The sequence below is a fragment of the Apostichopus japonicus genome, chromosome 8 (genome assembly GCF_037975245.1).
Source record: "Apostichopus japonicus isolate 1M-3 chromosome 8, ASM3797524v1, whole genome shotgun sequence".
Taxonomy (NCBI): Eukaryota; Metazoa; Echinodermata; class Holothuroidea; order Aspidochirotida; family Stichopodidae; genus Apostichopus; species Apostichopus japonicus.
The window spans coordinates 26,024,109-26,046,146 of NC_092568.1; the positions used below are offsets into that span (position 1 = coordinate 26,024,109).

Below are 22,038 nucleotides of genomic sequence, written 5' to 3' on the forward strand. Positions count from 1 at the left end.
TGGCAGATGGGTTGTGGAGCTCTATTTTATAACCTTGGAGCTCTTCTAGCTCATAATCTAAACGGCCTGGTGGCAAAAGTTGAATGTGCTGTTATAGCCGAAGCCATCAGCTATCATATGGTGGGTAGGACATGTCAATTGAAAACTTCTATCTATGCTCTAGCGGCCTTGGAAAGTTAGTTTTAGTGTGAAAGTCAAAATGGAGTAACTAATTGTGGTACGACACCTATAGGCCTATACGGATTAATTATTCAAAGCGACTGGACTACCTATTCTACCACACATATACCACTACACCAGCTCCTCAGAAGAAATTCAAAAGGAAACCATATAGAGTTTTCAATGCGTCATCCTAATGTACATCCCATATTACTTACGACGCTACAGATGTATATGTATTACGTTGTATTATATTGATATTTCATTGTGTGGTAAACAGTACTATATATATAGAACTTGACTATATTGTTCATCGTTTTGTATCAGAAACTACATTGCAATGAATTCAAAACTTGCTTTCACTTGTTGATGTAACGGTAATCCAAATAAAACCATTTCCACCCAGGAAATATTAAGCTATGTCAGGTCATTTCAATTGTCACCCAAAACAGAGCAATACAATGTCAGCCTTGTATATTGTTAACTCCGCGGACATTACACATTGCAGAATAAGACTTTATTACTTGAACTAAATTAATATATCCTTATAACCGTATTACATAATAAAACATGAAGTATTAAATTGATTTATGTCATATCTGATCTATAGGTATAGTGATGGCTTAGTGCTTGTGGTCAGTTGTTCTATAGCTACCGTGCATGGATGTACATTTGAATTAGGTAAAGACGATGCTATCCATTATAACTGGTGTCCCAATTACGTGCTAGCCTTTGTGGTCAGCTTCATACGACCAGTAATTGACATGTACCCATTTTTTTTTTCAACACGACGCCTAACTGGTTAACTTATTTAATTATAACCTAAATAAACCTCAGAATGCACCATTTTCCGTTTCGATTATTTTTGGGTGGGGCAGGGAGAGGCCCCCAGACCCCTCCCCTACATTGGAGTCGGCTTCAGCTACCTCACGACCACAACCCTTACTTTGTTAGATGGCTTGTATTTCGCCCCACTGTCTCCGTTCCTAAAATAGACTTGTCTGTGACTTTGCAGAGACTTGTTTGAAATCGTTCTCAGAAGATTACTTTTCAAAAGCATTTTCGTGATTTTTTTTGGTTTAGTTCAGCGCTGTAATTTTTTAGCTTCTTGTCTGGGATTTACTCTTCAGCACAGTCTCATTTCATGTCGCAGACGTTCTCTCTGCATGACGTCACGATCATACCACAGGTTACAAATTATACTATATAGGCCTCCGGTGGGTAGGTCATGACCTTCCCACGGTATCAAGATTGTTATTGTATTTACCATAAATGTCAAAGGTCAATGACACACCCAGAAATGTATAAGAGACACCCCTACAGAGTTTTACGATGTGGGTCATGACAATCTGACGTAAAGAGTATTACGGAAATTGGCATAAAGTTTTGAAAATGCCAAACTTTGTCAAAGTCATGACTTACTCATCGCAATAAATTTAGATACCAACTAAAGTCTCGCAATAGTGAGGTAACCAGCTCAACAAGTGAAACCTTCAGCTAAAGAATATAAAACACTTGCAGTATACACACAGCAGGTATAGGTTAGGCTGTAGAAATGATAATAACGTACAACTCGCATTAACGTATACCAACCACAATAGAATATCAACAAAACGAACTTCTGTTTTCATGTTGTGACTTTCCTATGTTATAAAAGTTGCCGTTAAATTACATATCACAATACATATCTATGCAACCTCTGTGGCGTGCATGCAGTAACAGTGAGGGTTGATGTTGTATGGATGGATGTTTACCATGCATCTATAGTATGGAACGCCAAAAGGGTCTAGAGATACGATAATGTATATATCTTTCAGAATATCTTTATTCATACACTGTAATATATTGTGATCCTTTTCGCAGTTCATGCGATACAGTCTGTGATAAACATGGTTATGTCGATTTATGATTGGGAAAATTCATCGAAATAGCTGTTTGTAAAGTCTGAGGTCCAAGAAAGATATACAGAGGCAGCTGTATAGCTCCACGCAAAGGCGACGCAGCCAGCATGACGACACGGTTAAAAAAACATGATTCAGATAATGTCATATCCTATATAAGCCTATATGTTGATTATTTAGAAGACCTCTGGATTTCCCTAATATTACTTTTACGTAATTCCTGTATCGGATTGAGTTATATATTGACGTACGGTACTGAACTTCCTTGTGCAGGTGTGCGAACATGAAGTGATTTCTTTAAATAGTATCTACTCGGCTTATTTAAAGTGCTATCGAACAATAAATAAATAAAAACCAAAATAAACCAGTTCGGCCTGTAGGTATGACTAAATCTTACAGAGTAGTTTCCTTCTTCTCTTATGTTATGAACTGACGGTCTTGTGAATCAAAGGAACCGCAAGAAAGGGAAGTTTGTCCACAAAGATAGGAATAAACACAACCGTAAAACTATTTACTTTTGACACTTGTCATTATATTTTTAAATCGTCCGTTCTAGGTTTTCTCTTCCTGGTTATAAACTACCGTACCAATACCTATCTTACTTCATGGTATCAGATAGCTACTGTACATGCTCCACCCGCCAATAGAAAGAAAGAAACAATTTGTATAAATTCTAATATTAATAAATAATTTGATTAAAATCAATAGTATAAAGTCTCCACCCAGCTCTTAATAAATCTACGTTATACATACCATACAAAGTTTTGCAATTATTAGAGTTCGATGTTATGTTATGATGATTTCGAATTTTCTCATGATTATACGAGTTTGTAGAAAATGTCATGTCAAATACACCTTCTGTTTATGCTTATAATCAACGTGAACACATACGATTCAAGATTCTATTTGTGCAACAAGTAAATATTAGTCCACAAACATGCAAGATCCGTGACAACTGAAGAGTTATCAAGTAAACACAAACACACGAAACTTCCTTGTTGAAAACATAAGGAAATGGCGAAATGTCAAAATTTCCCCGACTCGTTGTTTTCGTGGTAATTTTCATTTGATGGTTTTGCAAGTTTACTTCTTTATTGTTTAGCAGGAAATAACTTGTGTATTTTCATTTCTATTTTCTCAGACGTTGGGGCGTTCACTCGAGATCGGCAATCGAGATTTACACTCTTGATAACAATATATTATGATCAATGCATCCCAAAATATAGCCCTATATACAGCAGACACCGTTTCTATATGCATTATTGCATACATACGTAGATAAATACGTAGATAAATACTGTACGAGCTATTGAAGCCAATTGACCAACAGTCGTTCATCGCATACAGTATACAGGTGATAAGATATATGTATAACGATCTAGAAGAAATACGTTATAGCCTCGGTCAACTTATACGACTTCCCGGAAGAGTACTTGTTTCATTTATCTTCCAGCATTACAATTGTTCCCATCGTCGGTGCCACATGAAGGTCAACGGGTCCCCATTATCACCCCACAGTCCCAACTCATTCCCATGAGCTTGATATAGCTTAATCAGAATTCTACGAGTCATGGATGTGACAGGTTTGTATTCTCGAGATCTACATGCTACAACTAATCGAAGAAGCAACACTGTGAGTTTTTAATGACGATTCATTGTTTAAATGATTCATTTAAAACACTCAAGGAAACGATCAATGGGATCATATACTCATCACAAACAGATTGATGAGATCAGACAAAGGTAATCTACAGAATTAAGTTTTGTACTTTACATTATACCCATGACCCGGGTACCCCTCTCCTTTATATGAAAGACACACTCAATAAACATCCTCCAATGGTCTGGTTAATGTATTAAGATAGGTAGGATATGTTTCCCACATGTGGTGTACAGTATTTTGTATTTACTTATGGCCCCAGTGCCCAGCTACTACAAATGGTTGTTACGATAATGACATAAAAACTGTAGCAGGCTTAAACTGTATAGACAACGTAGCATATATTATAATTCATGTATTATCATTGTCTTTTTCCGTCAGTCAATAACTAAATATACCCCTTCGTACCCTTCTCAGATTATTCACACCCCCCCCCCCGGTAAAAATAACCAAATATTCCTCTCCGTTCCCTCCTCAGACTTCTCCCTCTTATACAAATTTATCAGATATCCCCCTTCGTACTCCCCTCTCAGACTTCTCCCCTTCCCCTTTTATATTGGTTTAACAGTGCTTTCAAGTTTTTATCTTTCAACAAACTCTGGCCTTTGCCAATGCACGTGGAAAACTCTATTGGGTCATTCAACTAGGTCACTTAATGAGGTAACCGTTATTTCGGTCACTTAACTATATCAGATCACTGAACACTCGGTTTCAATTTCTATTCATATATATGTATTCATATATATTCATATGGTCAGTAATACGCTTATATGCGTATTTGAACCAGAACCTACCATCTAACTGTATATATGACATGCTCGGTTATACGGTGCAACACGGGAAGCTGCAGGGCGCATTCCAAGACAAACGTATAAGACAATATAGCCCGGCAGCCCAGTGCACTTTGATCAAACGAACGAGGTACCAATATCTGAGTATTGTGACGGGGTCCGGTACCGTAATAAAGTAATAACAGTAACAAGTATTAAGTAATAATTGGTGACCAGGTTTATTCCTCCTCTCTCTTTCCGTTTTTCCTCTTAACTCCCTTCTCCACTCCCAACTCAATCTCACGCCAAAATCCAACAAAGTAAAGAATGTCCCTCTATAGTAAGGGTCGTACACCGAATTAGACTAACAACAAGGGGACACTCTCCAGGCATGAACAAACACAAAAGGCACCCGAGGTGCAGGAATTCGGCCATGCAAATACACGTTGTCTCCCACGGACATGCGCAGTCGGCCGGAGAGCGCCCCCTGTAACACGGGTGGAAGAACCACAAAACAACAAGCAATCAACAGACTGTGACAATACCCGCCCCCCTAAAGTGCGAATGCCACTGAGCAAAATACCAAAAATACAGTTCACAATAAATCCAACAGTGTACCAATCCAAACCCACCACCAACATTAAAAAACAAACAAAAATATAACATTAAATTTAATTGTTTACACATACACATACAAAAATATATTAAATGTAAGTTAACACTTAACATCGTCTTTTCTTATAAATAGTTAAGACAAACAAATATATAACATTAAATTTAATTGTTTACGCATACAAAAATATATTAAATGTAAGCTAACACTTAAAATCGTCTTTTCTTATAAGTAGGTAAGACATTATGTGATCTCTTGACGTATTGTTTACATGCGTCGTTCAAGTCATCAAATATTACCCATGAGTTAAAACGAGATGGAAAGGACTGCCATTTAACCCGATAAGACCAAACCCCACGAGTTTGACGTTTGCCTAATACTTTCTCGACAATATACTCATTTTGTGCCGGAGTCTGGTTCGTGGGGGAGGATTCCTTTGTATCAATAGTGACTAGATCTCTACCAGGGGCAGGGTTCGGAATAACCGGAGGGGTGGTATCATCCGGTCCTTGGTTAGGCCGAACCACGGCTTGTTTTATTCGATTCACATGTATCAACCCAGGCACAGCTTTATTGTCTGGTCTCCTTAGCCTAACATGAATTTTAGATGGCAATTCCACAATATAATATGGGCCTTTCCATGGTTTAGCCAATTTCTTTGTTTGGCCAGGTTTGATAGTGGGGGTGTATAGGTAAACGGTATCACCAACGTGGAACTGATTATGATTTCGATCTAATATACTTTGAACAGAATAACATTGCAGGGCGGTATGACCTTCCCGAGAACATATTTGACATGTTACCTTATCCAAAGGTGAGATCTGCTGGGTCGACAATTGAGTTGACATCGCCGACACCTTCGTTGTAAGGTCTTGTATTTCCTTCCTTTGTTCATAGAGTTGCTGAGCCAAATTGTCCGTTTTTTCATCGTACTGGTCAGCATGTCGAGTAGTCGCTGCGCTCACCGTGGCGTTGTTGATAGAGTGGGCCTCGGTTGCCAGTCGTGCTGCCGACACGGCGTCCTCCCAGGTTTTCGGATTCCGTTGGATCACGAACATCCTTAGGGGTGGCGTTAACCCTCTCACCAGCGCAGCAGTTCTTTCTTTATCCACTTTCTTGAGCCTACTGCATCGGCGTTCGACGTCCAAAATAAATGAATCCAGCGATTCTCCGTGTTCCATCTTCCTGTCCCATAGTTGGTATTCTTGCAGCCATTTTGGATAAATGGAGCTGAAATGACTTTCAAATGATGCGTAGAGTAAATCAGGATCTTGTTTCGTTAAAGGTGATAAGGAGTTTAGCCAGATGTTAGCACTCCCTACGAGCAACATATTCATTGCTTCGGCAATTTGCTCTCGAGGGAGTTGCGACAGCAATGTCCATGACTTAAATTTATTGAGCCATAGATACGGATCTTCACTTTGCTTACCATGAAAGGAGTCAGGGCGCAAATTTGACGCCATTTTAGAATTAACAGCGGCTCTCCTGCTTATGGGCGAATCAGGTGATTTTACGACACCTTTCTCAAGTTCGACGGCGGTTGTTAAATTGTCAAAAGATTTGGCTCTTGATCGCAAATTATAAGACATAACTGCTGAATTTTTGCAACGTATCAGTGCCCTGCACTTCCACCATTTGTGACGGGGTCCGGTACCGTAATAAAGTAATAACAGTAACAAGTATTAAGTAATAATTGGTGACCAGGTTTATTCCTCCTCTCTCTTTCCGTTTTTCCTCTTAACTCCCTTCTCCACTCCCAACTCAATCTCACGCCAAAATCCAACAAAGTAAAGAATGTCCCTCTATAGTAAGGGTCGTACACCGAATTAGACTAACAACAAGGGGACACTCTCCAGGCATGAACAAACACAAAAGGCACCCGAGGTGCAGGAATTCGGCCATGCAAATACACGTTGTCTCCCACGGACATGCGCAGTCGGCCGGAGAGCGCCCCCTGTAACACGGGTGGAAGAACCACAAAACAACAAGCAATCAACAGACTGTGACAGTATTAGAACATTTGTGGAAAAACCCAGTATATCCAAAAGTGGATGTCTGCCGTGGTCCCTCTGCTGCATGTGGCCCCTGGGGCCGGTTAAAGGGGGCCCAAAAATGCATCTGATCAAACGAACGAGGTACCACTTGAAACCAATGTCAACTTAATGCATGAATGCCACATAGTACTGAATGGCCCGTGCCAGACAAATTTTCTGCTGCAAAGGGCCCGCCAGACGCCCCAAAAGGGCCCCTAAAAATGCATCTGATCAAACGAACGAGGTACCACTTAAAACCAATGTCAACTTAATGCATGAATGACACAAAGTACTGAATGGCCCATGCCAGAAAAATTTTCTGCTGCTAAGGGCCCGCCAGACGCCAACAAATATGGCCCAAATGCCCATTATCGTAGCATTGACCCAGATTAAATATGCAAGGTACCACTCAAAACCGGTTTGGAATGTTCGGGTTGATCTTACAGACTATGGAAATCATCATGCCAGACAAATTTTCTGCTACAAAGGGCCAACAGACACACTAAAAAAGGGCCTCCAAATGGGCTATGATCAATCATAGTTGGTACCACACAAAACCAATATCAAATGCAAAGGAACTTTCCACAGAGTAAAGAACTGCCAATGCAAGACAAATTTTCTTCTGCATAGGTCCCACCAGATAGAAAGAATAGGTGGCCCAATGTGGCCCTATATATGGGTCTAATGAATTGGATATATTAATACGCAAATGTTATTTCTGTTCATAAAGATCCAGAAATACCACCAAATTACGATTATCCCCAAAGGAATAGATTCTTGGTGGAAGTCAATTTCACAATTTCAAATATATGTACTGCTCTACTAGAAATATATTTTGAAATATTGCTGGCTATTCAATTATTTGGAACGCAACACGTGGTTTGATTAAATCTTATACGCATAATCACATTTATGAAGAAAAAAACTACTATTAGTGGTTTGGATTTTCGAAATAACAATTCCTGGAAACTGTCATCGACACGGATATATTATATGCACTGGATGTACCAGTACGGAGTAAATAAAGCGATTTGGTCAGCAGACGGGAATTTCAAACAATAATATGAAAAGCGACCCTCAACTCCCCCCCCCCTCCATCCTCCCATCCCCTCCAACCTTGCATTGGTGGGGGGGGGGGCATTTTCAATACATCAGTTGCGTTATGATTACGATTTACGTAAGTTCAAAGTTTACGACAAACCTCTGACGATCCTGGTTCAAGTACGTTCATTCTTACAATAAATCCATGCAATTCATTGGTTATTCATTGATTTCTATTGACGTCCGCTATATGTTCCCACGATCTATTCTTACTTCGTAATGAAAACACCCGGAAAACCGCCAAATGACCGCTTCTTTAGCGTTATATGCCGCAATATTATGGAGTTAAATAGAAAAGAAGAAACGTCGTCAAAAAGTGTTCACTTAAGAGCGGATTAACTTTCACAATATCCAAGGGCCAAATGGCAAGTAGTTCACGGTTTCTTTTGTGGGTAAGAAAAATACGACATAAGAGGGAAGGCTTTTGGTACCACGCTGTGGTCGTGGGTCGGATTTAAGGGCGTGGTATTACTATAACTTATACCCTACTGTTTTTTTTTACTCACTTACTAAGACATATGTACTCTCATTTGCACAACATATGAATCCGATAGCATTTAACACCATGTGTAGGCTTGACACCATGTGTAGGCTTGAAAAATCTGTAGCGCATTGAAAGTAAGTCACCAAAGACAGAAAGAACATGAACACGAAAAGCGAACAAGCTTATCCACTCTCAACTCAAGTCCCCTTACAACGTAACTGTATGATCATAACCATAGGCGTAGGAGGCGGGGGGGGGGGGAGGCTGCAGCCCCCCAACCAACATTTTGGGAAAATTCGGGCAATATGCTGAGAATTGTTCGGGCACCTACTGAAAAAATTATAATTTGAAATGTGTTTTTCAATGGTTAAACTGATATTATTATGATCAATATTATTGTAACGACTTGCCCAATCATTCTAACCAATCTGGAAGGGTAACAACACGGAAAATGATTGTATGTTATATATTGTATACTAATATTGTATTCTATTCCTCTGTGGATAAATGAAGTGGCAAATATTAAAGAAAACTAAGACAATTTACAAATATCACGACATATTAAAACTGAATCTTCGTAAAATAAAATGCAATGATGATGTGGTTTTCGCCTACAGATTCAGTCTATTTTCTGCAATTTTGCTAAGCGATCAACTTGAGTCAACACGGAATATCCTTGTTCACGTGTCTATTCGAAAGGGAATATAGAGACAATACACATGATCTTCGTCAAAGGTTGGAGAGCGATACATCTACTTGTAAATTTTAATGACGACTCAAAAACGAAGAATGTGTGGAATTACTTAGACTGTCATACAAGAATGGAACTTCGGGAAAAATCACTGCGCTTTTGACTTTTGAACCTAAAGGCCTATGTGTTTAAAAAAAAAGGAAGTTTTACACTTCTAAATCACTACATCCTGGTCATTACACCTTTTTATATCTCTGGAAACACATTGATGACTAGTAATAATTGCCACTTGTATATGTTTACTGTTGTACTAGTGACAACTTCCCTATGCATATGTCAGCAGACGATACTGGCGAAATTCGTTTGCGCATGCTCAAAGTTGCACCCAATTATATCGACCAAGATAACGACATATGTTTTCTACATTTTCGCGCCAAAGATGTTAGACATGAGTCAGTGTTTTTTTATCAAGTTTCTTTGTCTCAAATGTCTACTGATTTTGCTTGGGGGTTTTACTCAAGATAAATGAAATCTTGTAAATAGGTAATTACTAAGCTCATTTCCCTTCCAATTGCAACATGTAGACTAACCACATTTTTGTTCCCGCCCTACCATTTATATTAATATACACATCGTAAGGTCAGCAAACAGGATGAAGCCACTTACAAGGAAAAGACTTTACCGGGAAGAGAATAATGATACACAAACGGCGCTACTGATTCGGTCTATAAATATCCATGTTCATGTTGAATACCAAGGGCGGAAAAATGAAGCGGTCAATGAACTATACAATTACAAAATAGAGAGTAATTAGTTCAGTCAACCTCAGAGGTCTTTTCTTTATATAGTGGAACATATAATAATAAGGATATCATATTATGTATTTAGCCTATTCATATAGAAACAACCTGCAAGTTCGTGAATTCTTCACGTAGTTTACAAAAGTTTTTTGGGGGTAATATTTACAGTTTGATATTACTATCATCATATTGTAAGTGCTTCTGCGCAAACCCATGCATGATTCCTGCTGTAAAAATTGTCGCCTTCGCTATTATTTATACAACATATAGATAAAGGCGTATACTATAGAAAAGACCGCACGAGTTCCACATTTTTGAGGGTCGCAACGATCATGCTTTGTGGTTTGACCAAACTCTCCCATGGGGAGCAAACATGGCGACCCCCTGCAGTGAGTACAAATGCCTATATACGTTGAATGTCGTGGAATACGTTTTCTCCCTATTTGGACACAACTTATCCACCGCATTATTTTTTAGCCATGAAATGCATATGCGACGTATACACCATATGCAATAATTACACGTTGGGTTTAAGACCAATGCACACCACCATATAATTAAACGGTATCAGTATTGCCCTCAAATTTGCTAGATATTGAAATAAAGTTCACTCATATTCAAACAGTCAACGATCATTGCACCGCCATTCCTTATGCAGGAGACACATCGGGCTTTAGGTAAACACTTTGCTGCATGGGTGTATGGAAATACCTTACACGCTCCATAACATTTTCAACAAGATAAGCATTTGGTTGCAATATACCAATTACTGCTTGTATATGAACACCGAAATATATAGCTGCCTTGCACTCTATCTTCACAAACACAATAAACCTGGCGGTAAGTTTTTCGGTACCAACTATAAACCATGCATGGATCTATGAATGGCTATGATACACAGTTGTGGCATTGAACTGTGTACTGTTTATCATACGATGATATGTAATATCAGTATCCCTTTGATTGAATCTTAATTTACGCACACCCAGGGCTATTCCAAACAATTTATTCGTCCTTTTTTGAGGGCTTTTAAAGACCTACTTGATATAAACAAGCGTAAGCCGAAGTATAATTGTATAGGCGTGAAACGTGTATATGAGCAATACCAACACTTCATATGAGGCATATTTCTGCATACGAAAACTGAATAGATCTACATCATTAACGCACAATACAAACGTCACGAAACCTTGTAGCAACCACACACCCCCCCCCCCTCCGTCCCCGCCGCTCCACATCTCTCACTCACTTTCCGCACTCTATGTATGAATATAATATCAAAGTTACAGGAGACACAAACCCAATCACCATCTTTAGCTTATACGACAGAAATCATTGTTATGGATAACTTCCCTAAACAGCTAAGATAAATATGTTGCACGGATTGGCAGGTTCAGAGTCGTGTCCGGGAGCTGTCATTTGTTAAATCTGTAATGTAATAATTTGCATTAGGATATGAAACGTATTAGTTTCCTTCTGTTTTCATTTTCATGTTTCTCATATTTATATACAGTGTTGATACTGGGATTTATGCTATGCATGAGGTCGTGTTGACTCAATATTTTATAATCAACATTTCCAAAATCCAACTCCTTTTACAGAAAATAAGCAATGTAAGGAATAAAGTATGGCACAACCAATAATTAAAGCAAAAGTATGTGGCTTGACGATGTCATATTTAGACTTCATCAAGTCTTCAGCCTTGTGTTCGATGGAATATGACATCTGTGAGATCTCCCAAACTTTGCATAGCTGTTTATAGGGAAGTTGTTTATGACGACAGTTATCTCTATCACACAGACTTATAATAATGATGGCTCGTTTTGTGTTTCCGTTAAAGTGATGCAGTGACGCCGGCTGTAGCATTTCATGAGAATAAGAAGAACAGGTATAGGAAAATGAACGTCATTAGGCCTACTCGGGGGAACTTCACAGAAATAATATATTACCTAAACCGACGAAAAATTACTGCTTGATAATAACATTAAAACGAACGTATATGGAAACAGATTTAGGTTGGAGCCAAGGAATCAGCGGGACCAACGGGGGGGGGGGGGTCATCTTTTCTGGCAAAATATACGTAGGCCTATATTAATCATTTCTTATCGTATGACGTTCTGTGATGACGTTTATATGACTGATTGGTATCTATATAATGTTTTATTTATGGTTATTACTAGCAACTTTATTTACCGTCTATATAACAACGGTGTGTGGTAACTTCATGAAATGCTTTAACAAATGACATAATTGTAGATCGGTGGATGAATATTACGATTCAAAACTTACCATGCGTTTCACAAAAATAATGTTGCCAAAGTGATCGAACTTTTTGTTGTCCTCCAACGTCCCAGACACATAGAGTTACGTTAGGTACCGGTGAGACCGTCTCGACGTTAAAGCCAATGGTGGGAATGGTATTCACTGTCTCGTTAAATTTTATTCTGTATAAGATTGTAGTTTTACCTGGAGATGAGAAGAGAAAACAACACCGTAATGAGCGATACCAAGAAACTAGGTTATCAAGTTCTATAGTGCTTACTGTGTTAGGGTGTTGTCTGCTTAAATATTGTTTGTGTACAAGAACGACATTATATCATGGGAAGAACTTAAAATTAAGAAAAAAGACGTCAAAGCAATTCAGAGAAAGATAACTTTACAAAATTGTTTATCGATATACATAGAACATGCATCCTGTCGGGTAGTATAAAATATCAAATGTACAAATCCATCTACGTAACCACTGATTGAGTAACCATATTATGGCTCAGAGGAAGCAATATATGTTTCAGTTCGCGGAATCAACCGTCAACGGCAGTCTCTTCTTTCGCTTTGTAATATAAAACGACAACAACAACTTGTACATGATGTTCATGATTGTATGTACACTCTGTCTAACTATAGTCTTGTCTTTGATGGAAAGACTGGCAAAATTGGTCGCATGAAAACATCAACAACTTAGGGACATAAAGCAGAAAGAGACTTCATTCAACTAAACAGTTCACGGAGAGTCTATACGTATAATTTAAAAATAATGCACAGGAGCAAATTGGTGGTTAGGAAAGATACGTGATAATGATTTTCAGAAGAAAAGAGTAGTACTGTGGTATAGATATGAGGTAGATACGTTGTAAGCAGTTTACCATTAACAATATATGCTTAGTGCTGTTGAAAAACAGATACGGACACACGTATACCCAAACTACTGTGTTGCACATTAATTGCTGTCTCCACCATGGATTCTGAGTATGTGAGATAACGCAGATACTGATAGCAGTTTCGACACACTGAGTGGGTACACGCAGTATAAATCAGATGTTGTTAGAAGTGTAGCGGGCGTGGTATGAATCAGATACTTGAGGCAGTGTTGTCACCATGGGAACGGCGGGTATATGAAAATGAACTATGAAGCATATACGTATAGTGCCGAAACGTAGGGTACACTTTTCATAAAGCAGATTCTGTGCGATGGATACATGATCCGTTCGTTCAAGTATGTATGTTCCTTACCAGAAAATAATTGTAAATAATCGTTATGAAATGTAAGTCAATTGATAACCGGGACTTGACAAAAGCAAACAGCGACAACCGTGACGTTGGTGGAAGTAAGGTATGGCGGGCCGTCTGTATCATATCAAGGTGAATCGATATAAGACCAATATAAATCAATATATATATACCAAACTTCAATCGGTATATACTTCGATTCCCAGTGATCTGTTACGGATGGCCCGCCATAGCAAGGAGCCCACAGAGAGTTGCTAGAAGCTCTCTGCATGGAGGAAACAAACTTCCACCTTATCTATGACGTAACTCTGACAATGAGGAAGTGATTTTGTTGGTCCAGTGCTACAGTCTGACAGTCATATTTCTGTGTAATCAATACCAGAGTGTGTACATAATTGTAAACTGAACAATAACAATAACCGGTGGTATCATATGATGTCTATATATGTGTAGATCTATAAATACACACATTATTTCTAGGAAGTATATATACACAGAACAAACAAAGCGACCGCATCACGCAATGCTCACATCAGGTTAAGGACATCAGCTGTGTGGTCTTATGTTGTGCTTATTTTCTTTTCCTTATATTTCTTTATTTATTACATTGATTATTTCTTCAGAGAGATGGTGCTTGCAAATGCTGATTCTAAATTATTGTTTCTTTTTAAATGACTTGCGATAGTTTCTTTTTTTTACGGTAACGACACTGTTTCCTTTTGATCAATATCAAAAACGGTAAAACAAAGGGAGAGCATAAAAAGGGTCAATAAAGTGACAATATGCGTGACGTCACAAATAGGCAAAATGGCAGCCCCCAGGCTTATGTCTTTATGGAAGAAACAACCTCCCCATAAGTTAACAAAATTTCTCAGCTGCTTGGGGGAGTTGTTCTTCATAAACTTTCCCATTTGTGTGCTCATTTACCACTTTAGTCCACTCCACTTATTCATGAAAAGGATACTTAGAAAACACTTAATCAACTTGATACGTGATTGCCAAATACTTCAACGAAAAGTTTAAAGCGTTTGTTCAACGAGTGAACTAACGGGGCGCAAGCTCCACGCTTTTCTGATGTTTCCATACCATATACATATCTGCATGTGAAACGTGGAGGTGCATGATGCTTATGTCAACAACTCTGCAATTCTAGCTACCTGACACAATCGTCCCGTCGAGAGTAAAAAAAGATATCCATCGATAGTCACTTTTACATGCACGCTTAGATAATGTTTTATTCGCATAGCTTAGGTTATAAGTACTACAACATTCTTATCGCAACAAGGAAGTATACAAGTCGATACAGGTACATGAATAGACTTTAATCGACAAACAGAATCATTGACAGGCTAAAACAATACAGTTTTGTGCAAGAAAATGAGACGACAGCAATATCTGAAAGTATTGAAAAGTTGTGAATACTTAAACTATTTAAATAGACACAAAGAAACATTTTGTGAGCAAGTTTTCGAGTTAAGTTTTTATTTGTACTATTTTTTTTTATGGTCTGTACTTTATTTGGTTACCAGGCAGCTGTATACACCAATGTATAGACTGTGTATATGTAAGAGCCACAAAATCTGATTTTATCGTAGTTCCCCTCACTTGATCAAAGTTCAACATGAAGTGAAACGACGTGTACCATGCGTAACGTAACGTAACTTTTCTGCAATCTGTTCGTTTAGAGCAGGAATCATACTTTGACTCAGATTCCAAAGTCATGCTGCTAATTCCCCCTCCCCCCTTCCCCTTCCTCCCCACACACCGCATAATATCCTCCCGTGGATTATAATATCAAGCAAACAAGAATATGTTCAGCATTTCACTGGCAGAAATTTTGCAAAAACAATGAAGAACTACATTTTTTTCACAGAAGCAACATACATATATATATATATCAGTCACATATCACTTCATAAATGATCCATATGGACATGTCGTTTAGAACATGGACATATATTTTTCAGAACATCGTCATATCCTGAATGAGTCATTCGGCGTTCCATAGTTGAAACATTGCTTGTCCCGGCCCTGTCTGTCTGTCTGTCTCGATACTTGGTTCAAGACACAATTCGACCATGGACAATTTATAATACAATATCAGTATGTAACGTACAAGAACCCTTGATAGGCCCCCTAATTAGAACTATATGCTTTCATGTTGATGGCCTCGATTGTTAACGAATGAAAGTAACCGTTTTATCCAGTGAAGATAATTGGATCTGGATTTGAAATTAATATTTCCCTTTCCCTAATTTGTTGCGGGACTAGTTTTCCTGAAGTAGTTTATTTGTGTGAGTGTGGCTACCAATGATAAGAATGTCACTAACATAAACTCAGTTTTGACCCACATGAACTGTAATTACCTATCAATGTCTCGTGTCAAGACACACCTCCAGGGGGAGGAGGTGGGGTACGGTGTAGGGCGCAAATAGAGAGAGAATCGGATCTCGGGGAAGCTGTGGAGAGAGGAAGTATGCAAATATATGGTATGGAATCTTCACTTTTCTGGTATACCGGTTGATGTTGGAGGTCTTCAGAAATGAAAACAAAAAAGTGTGGGTATGGTGTCTCGGGGTGGAGAGGCGTTAAGAGGCAGGCGCGTAACTCGGGCAGATGTTAAGGCTCATAATGTTGGGTAGGAGTGGTAAAATGCGGTTCAATTGCAATTTTCCTATACGAAATGATACATTCAGACCGTGACGTCATTGGTTTCATCACGCCTTCATGTTACAGTAATAATAGTTCTATGTCAGGGTATATTCATTTTATGATAATATTATACCGATATAACGTTGAAACGCATCACCGGGTGTATTTTTTTCACTGGCACGAAACTTTAAATGAGGACAAAAATTAGTAGTATGCACCCTCACACTAAGAAGGCTGGCTACGCGCTTGGTACGACACATGAGTGATGCATTTTCTGTTTTTCTCATTTTCTCTCTCCCCCCTCTCTCCAATTTCTGTTCTTATTCGGTTATGTATTAGGACACTAAAGTTCAAATCTATTTTTGACATATTTTGTTACAATTGTCCGTTTCAAAACAAACTGGCTGCCGAGTTTCTCCTCGACAGACCGTTATCACCTTCAATATCTATGATATTTGTAATGTTCACGACTTGAAAACAGAGTAACCGACAATCTTTTTGGGGTCAAAATTCCACACACATTTGGCTTGCTAGCAACTACAGGACATTCCCGATACAACCCAAAATTCCCAATATATACTTTAAATTTCTCGCTTATGGGGTTAAACCTTTGTAAAAGACACCAACTATATTCACACAGCTGAGTTCACACTGTGTATAGGTCTGCTACGTACAAAGCCTCTCGTGTTTACAATTAACAATTCATAACTTCATTAAGCATTACCCTTTTACAGTATCATGGTTTTGACAAAGACATTTGACGGTTACTTGCCATTGAGAACTACATGTCACCTGGTCACATGACGTCACTGTATTGAAAATTACTGTGCATTAACTATCATTGAACGTGTTCTGATGTGTGTGTACTGCATACGGTACTAAATGATGGCTTCACGATAAGTAGTCTAACTGTCGCTCATTTGAATTAACCCCAAAATATGGTAGAGAGACCAAGAACTGTCAGCCATGTTGTCGACTTTCATCAGTCTCAGCCTACTGAGCTTGTTAAATCCGACATTGTTAATTTCCTTCGGTACGCTGAGTATCACTTGCTACCGTTCGTTAGATATTTCTCAACCCCTTTGGAAACATTTACACAACAGCTGAGCAGAGGGAGCAGCCATTATAATTAGTGTTAATGCACGTTTGATGAGGCGAAGGTCGAGGTAGGAATAAGGCAATTTCGCCTAATCACAACTTACAAAGAATACCTTCAGAGTAACCTGCCACACTGAGACATTTTACTGTCAATATTGAACCCGCCCGCCCCCCAAACCAACCCCCACCCCACCCTACTTAACGTCTGAAAATAAATTGGAGAGGATGGATGTCCTAGAATATTTTATCCCTTATACCTTTTATACTTCTAACATGCACTGACACATATAGGCGTAGGATCAAATTGGGCTCCTACGTCTATGCACTGACATGTAGGTCTAATAGCTACAGTAGTACGACATTCAAACTCTCTGTAGATATCGATAAACGACGCACCACCCTTAACTTTCAAATCAGCTTTCAAGCTGCTTCCCCTGACACGGGTCAACTATAGTAAATAATAATTAATCTTAACTTCCACTGAAACTTTAATGAACGACAGCGAGTCATAATTCCAACGTGGCTACATTTCAACATACATCAGTTGCCATAAAAATGAACAACGGCAAGAGCAGTAAACTAAAAAAAAATGGGTTATTAAATTAACAATTTTTTTTTTCATTTGCTCTCAAAGAATAGAGACCATAACAAAGGCACTGTTTCTCTCTCTGAATGATTCACGTGCAATGAAACAGAGAGGGAGAAGAACTATAGTAATACTTCGACGGTATAATTTAAACCACTTCTGTGACAAATCAATGTTCGTGCGAAGATTTAGATAGAAAAGACAATGATATGAACTAAATCAGAAAACCAGTATGTTTTGTGATTCCTGGCCATATAATTTGTTCAAAATCCAAATAACCATCTGACTAATGTAGAGCAAGTGAATTAAAACTTGTCCAGGAATTAAGTGAGAACCAGAAAAGATCAGACATCCGTCTGCTCTCATTTGTAGCCCTCCTCTTGTGGGCGTCAACCATTTCATTCACTGGTAAGGATTTTGCAGTATAGAATTTTTATTCCAAAATGTTTCAATATACAGAAAGGACAGTCTTTCTATACGTGAAATCTAGACACATAAATATATGAATAAAAGAACATTTTCTGTAACTTACCATCAGTTTGGAGCTATAGCCAATCAGCTCTGCCACCTAATTACAACTATCCCTTTAAATAATTGTTATTGATGAATGAGAGAGCTATACATGACATTGTTTATACATTGTGAAATATTTGCACAACTTACCGCCAAAGCTAAAGTCATCTAGTATAAATCATAGAGAAAATACCCAATTTTGAGACCATTTGTGATAACCTCCAACTTAATACTTGAAACTGAGTTATCGTGTTCGCAAGGTTTTCAGTTTAACATCTGGTGACCTATTATCACCTTTGATCCCAGACAAAAACAATAGCAACCGAGAACGCAACATGGTGGTGCATCTACATACAAAGTCAATAAAAAGCACTAACAACAATAACAACAATTCAGCGCTCGAGCAGAAATCAAAGTCAGCATTTCTTGAAGTTAGGGGCAGTGAGTATGTGCCATTACCATCGAACTCTCGCCTTCAAGCCGATGAAATATTTCAGCTAACCAACACCGCCATTATATCCGAAGTGGATGTTGTTCCCTTTTCGCCATTTTCAATTGGGGGAGGGGAGGGTGAGGCTGGGGTTTGGGAGACTGGGTATGATGAGGCTGGGGTTGGGGAGGTTGGGGAGGGGGAGGATGGGGTTGGTGAGGCTGGGTGAAAGAGTTTCAAGTACTTCGATTGCCTATATTTAAGACATTCGGCACGCAATAGTTTGAGTAGCCTACAAACTATATATTGTTATTATTCTCTGCTCACATATATTCGTGCGTTGTGGAACCAGTTTAGCGATACGGTAAACCAACTGCTTTGAAGGAGATAAAAACCCAACCATCATCTTTACTTTATACAACCATGGAGGTAAAACAGGTTTATAGCTCCATGATACAACAGAACTCTGAGTGATGAATAACTTCCCCCAATAAGCTAAGAGAAATCTTGCTCCATTTGGGAGATATCGTGGTTATAAAGGTATGTCGTGTGGCGGAGGGGGGGGGGCTGTCATTTCGTAAGTCTGTGATGTCATAGTGCCACTAGGATTTGAACAGTTAACTTTCTCTTTGTTTTTGCTTTCATAATTTTCAAGGTATGACTGTTAACAATATTGATACTGAAACCAGTGATGTTAGGAGCTTTTTAGCATTTGCGAAATATATCTCCATTACAAAAAATAACTACATTTCTAATAAAGAATGAAGGGGAAAAACATTAAATTTGGACCACAATTGGCTCAATGTTGTGATCGTTGTTTTGGGGAAGATGTTCACTTACATATATCTCAATTAAATATGTAGGCAAGTGATAACTGATGGGTTTGTGTCTCCATTAAGCTACATATATTCCATTCAATACACACAATGCAGTATAGGGCCTATATCAAATATTGCCAACAATAGCTTTCAGGACAGAGATTGTTGCTGTTTTTCAAAGTCCTAGACCAGACAATTTCTCTTCAAATAAACACTTGACTCTATTATTTCAATCTGCCTCAAATTTCATTTTCAAGAACTTTGTTATGAGTCATTAACTATATAGCATTTCAATGACGCATTGGAATTTATGCATTAACGCTTTCTTTTTCTTCTGTTTCGAAAAGCCTTCGAACAATTCAATTGTTTCCTGTACAATTAACATCAATGTAGTACTACAGTGTGTGTGGGTACAGTATAGCTCATCGGGAAGGCTTTATACACTTAAGAATTGTAGTCCTATTCTGCGAATGATCAATACAACTGCAATCATTGTGCGAAAACAGTGTTCGAACCGATACTTTGTCTGCACTATGCACAGCCAATGTGAATGTTAAGACCGTACCGCTATCAAAATATCGGCAAAATTTATCGGCAGAGCAATCGCATTCGAGATTACATGAACTACTGTACACACTGAAAGTTGAGACACCGAAACACCTCTCTGAACGAGGGGTGTGAAAAACCTGACACCCTGAGTGGTGACTCAAGTTATTCGTGTATACATTGCCAGGACTCTTCTGTTAGTACACTTCCGTGAACTTAGGCTCGGGCACTTTTAGTGCAACTTTAGTACACTGTGGTGCAAAATGCATATATTGAAACGACTTACTGTAATTCACTGTTATTTTCACACCAGCATTCATTTTATCTTATTTTTATCACACACGGTCACACAATCTCCGTTCAAACCCTCCCCCATCCTTCCGCTCCTCACTCCTCCCCCGTGACCCTATACCCCTCATGAGAACTTACAATACGATGGCATTTACCCATTCTAATGTATCCTGCCGCCCGCCCCCTCCCCCTCTCTTACTCAGTGTATACATACAGTAGACTCAACGGCCGTATCTTACCACCATCGGCCAATAAGACTTATTTTGTATGTACCATATAATACAAAGTAATCACACCTACGCAAGGATTATATATAATCTTGTTCTATGAAAATAAAAACTTGGACAAATTTTCGAGAAAGAAAAATATAACTTTTATTATAAGGGCAAAGTCACCCACAAACATTTCCCATTTCATTGTATTTTGCTGACTTCCATTTCATCCGTTAATCACACAGACTGAATTCTATGAAAGGTTGTACAATTGAAAGGTTAACTTCCACTAAAAAGTGATTCAACCATGCAGGGACAATTAGAAGCTAGTAATATTTCACACCATGAAAATATATATATATATATATATATATATATATATATATATCTATATCTATCGAAACGAACTTTGCGGTGCAGGAAACACAAGCAAATGCCGTTTTCTGAATAGAGTATTTGGGCCTTATTGGAAGTGGTAAAAACCGGGAATAGATGACAGATATACACATATTGTAGGGTATACATATACATATACAAACACAAATGCATATACATATGTACCTATACCATGGAACTATTACAATACTTAACTACGTATAGGCTTAGTAGGCAAAACGATAACAATATATAATCGAGAGAGACGAGGTCCGGAAATCACCGCAAGGTGAACGGTGCTATCAAGGCAAACGAAAGGTGAGAGGTGAGCAGATTCGGCAGAAAATAGCTTAAAATGACAAATAAAGTAATCCATCATGTTTATCATTTTGTTATTACATCATTGGGTTGTTATGAAATGCATGAATGTACAGAGTTTGAAATAAGAATGGTTTTTAATAGTATTTAATTAAAGCAGTATATTCCACCCCCACCTCAGGCTTGAACTATCTGAAAAAATACAACATTCTGGCCGATAATCAACATATTGGAGGCATCTACCTTAGTTATCGACTCCAAAAGTAAAAATTTTTACGGACGACCGTCTAAAATCCTCTGCTTCACAACACAGCTGCTATCTTGGTAATGATCATTCGGCAACCCTTCACAACAAACAATGCATGTATACATGACCCTTGTTCGAATTTTAGGTTCTTCCCAATATTTGTTATAATCGACAAAAGATGGTCACCTACTGTATAGATCCAATGTCGCCCAGTTTAGTGACCTTCGAGCTAT

The 22,038-nt window shown here is 38.4% G+C and overlaps 2 protein-coding genes across 2 annotated transcripts in view; both read right to left on the bottom strand.

Moving 5' to 3' along the window:
• Positions 1–22,038, bottom strand: part of LOC139971307 (ADP-ribosylation factor 6-like) — a 36,780-nt gene that overhangs the window by 12,229 nt on the left and 2,513 nt on the right. The window contains exon 2 of the mRNA XM_071977648.1: positions 12,502–12,678. Coding sequence (XP_071833749.1) covers positions 12,502–12,678 — 177 coding nt within the window. The remainder of the gene's footprint in view (positions 1–12,501; positions 12,679–22,038) is intronic.
• On the bottom strand, positions 302–12,495 carry LOC139971306 (uncharacterized). The gene has a single exon (XM_071977647.1). It carries the CDS (start codon positions 6,690–6,692, stop codon positions 5,313–5,315), a length of 1,380 nt encoding a protein of 459 aa, XP_071833748.1. The 5' UTR covers positions 6,693–12,495; the 3' UTR covers positions 302–5,312.

Excerpts from the sequence above, each read along its gene's own strand:
- LOC139971306 (XM_071977647.1), bottom strand. The coding sequence starts at position 6,692 with ATGTCTTATAATTTGCGATCAAGAGCCAAATCTTTTGACAATTTAACA.